General features: G+C 40.3%; 1 protein-coding gene across 1 annotated transcript; it reads right to left on the bottom strand.

Moving 5' to 3' along the window:
- Positions 1-300: 300 nt before the first annotated feature.
- LOC129115697 (THAP domain-containing protein 6-like) lies at positions 301-1,806 on the bottom strand (the record flags this gene model as incomplete). Its single annotated transcript, XM_054626996.1, has 4 exons — positions 301-595; positions 687-794; positions 926-1,118; positions 1,748-1,806. Coding segments are annotated over 4 exons (594 nt in total), but the record flags the coding sequence as incomplete, so codon positions are not given.
- Positions 1,807-1,822: the final 16 nt, after the last annotated feature.

Raw genomic sequence — 1,822 nt, forward strand, 5'->3', positions numbered from 1 at the left:
GAATGCAAATATGTAATCTTGTCGTGGCTGTAGACAAAAGCCAACAATCATTGTCTTAATAGCTCTAGCTTAAAGATGCACAAAAGCCAGGAACCATGACTGATTGCTCTAAACAGGTGCCCATAAACACCTGCCAACAAAGGTACCTGGCTATTGTGTGTCTTGAAGCTAGAGCTATCAGACTATGATTGTTGGCTTTTGTCTGTGCCAGATGCTATTCAAACTATGAATGGGGGCATATTACAGACGTTGTCAGGTATTTGAGTTTAAGTTTGATATATGAAATTCAGACAAGCCAAGCATTTGAACACATTATTGCAGTTGTATTTCTTTGGTTACAGCCCTAAGATATACATGACATTCAAAGTTTAATTTCAATGTTACCTGAGTATAAGTCAAGCCTCTCTTGCAGCTCTTCATTTATGAGGTTCTTCCCCCTGAGGTCCTCCAGAAGACAACGCACTGTTTTCTTCGCACTCTGCTCTCGGGCCTTTGAGTTCCTCATCTCTTTCTCAAGACTCTCCACCCTAGCCAGGGCTTCATTGAGTCTAGTCTTGAGAAGAGTGGGAGATGGAGGCAATGCATAAGTGTGTTCCTAGTAAAAAAGGACAAAACAGTAGTGAGTAATGTTTATGATGCCATGATGCTCACTGCTGTTTTGGGGCATAGCTAGTGTAAATACTCACAAGGTAGTTAGGTGAAGGTTCAGTGACTTGTAATGATTGTAAAGAACAGTCAATTACAAGGCTCGCTTCAGCCTTCCTTGAGGCTTGTGTAGTCCTGGCTGCCACTTTCTAAAACAGAAGAACAAAATACTTGAACAGGTGTATCTCATTCTCAATCATTCCAAATGAACACACACACACACACACACACACACACACACACATAAAACCATTTTCAGCAAGCTTAGTGATGCACTTACTCTTTTGAGATGTGTTGGGAAACTGAACACAGATGGTTTAGTTCCATCCCTGAGCCTGACATTTTGGCCTGTCCGGTCAAAATCCTCCGGCTGAAAGTGCTGGCTACAGAGCATTGACCTCTCATTGGCAGAAAAGTCTTCCCTTTTCACAGCCACTTCCCACTGTCTCCTCAACTGCTTCTCTTTGGGAAACCTTAAAATTGCGAGAAAGGTTAGCTAGCCAGTCAGTCAGATTCATAATACAGATGTATCTTTAAAAAACAACAACATTTAAATAGAAATAACGTTTAAAACGTCAATTTCGGCCGGCGACTGACTGCAGGTGCATCTCACAGGTGCATGTAGAGTATCGTGACATTTTTTCCGTAGTTTCATTCATTACGTGACACCTTCATATATTGTAGAACCATTACATATACAGTGGCATGTTTTGAGCCTTTTTTTGTTTTAATCTAGTCTCTTTTTTAAATACATCACAGAGAGAAATTAAGGCCAGTCGCTCAGCCGAAACGCAGCTTTCCGTCGCGACCATAAATGCTATATAATTACATTATACATACATTGTAATTACTCACAAGCAAGTAGTGGTAGATTATATATATATATACTGTATATCCTATATTTCTTGACAATATTATCTCCTGTTGACGAACGATAGAATAAGGCTTTGCTCACCATGTCCGTTTCACGTTAGACTAGCTATAGTCTGATTCTGGTGGCAACTTAGCTGTCTCAACAGCTCTTAGCTCTCAACATAACACATGATCTACGTGACATGACTGAATTTTACAATTACAAATAGAAACAATTGTTTAGTCTTACTTGTGAAAGGTAATTCCTTGCGATCTTGTTTGCCGCCCAAGGCCGAAGGGGGCGTCTACCTATATGATGTCTATG

Source organism: Anoplopoma fimbria, unplaced genomic scaffold, assembly GCF_027596085.1.
Source record: "Anoplopoma fimbria isolate UVic2021 breed Golden Eagle Sablefish unplaced genomic scaffold, Afim_UVic_2022 Un_contig_12171_pilon_pilon, whole genome shotgun sequence".
Lineage (NCBI taxonomy): Eukaryota > Metazoa > Chordata > Actinopteri > Perciformes > Anoplopomatidae > Anoplopoma > Anoplopoma fimbria.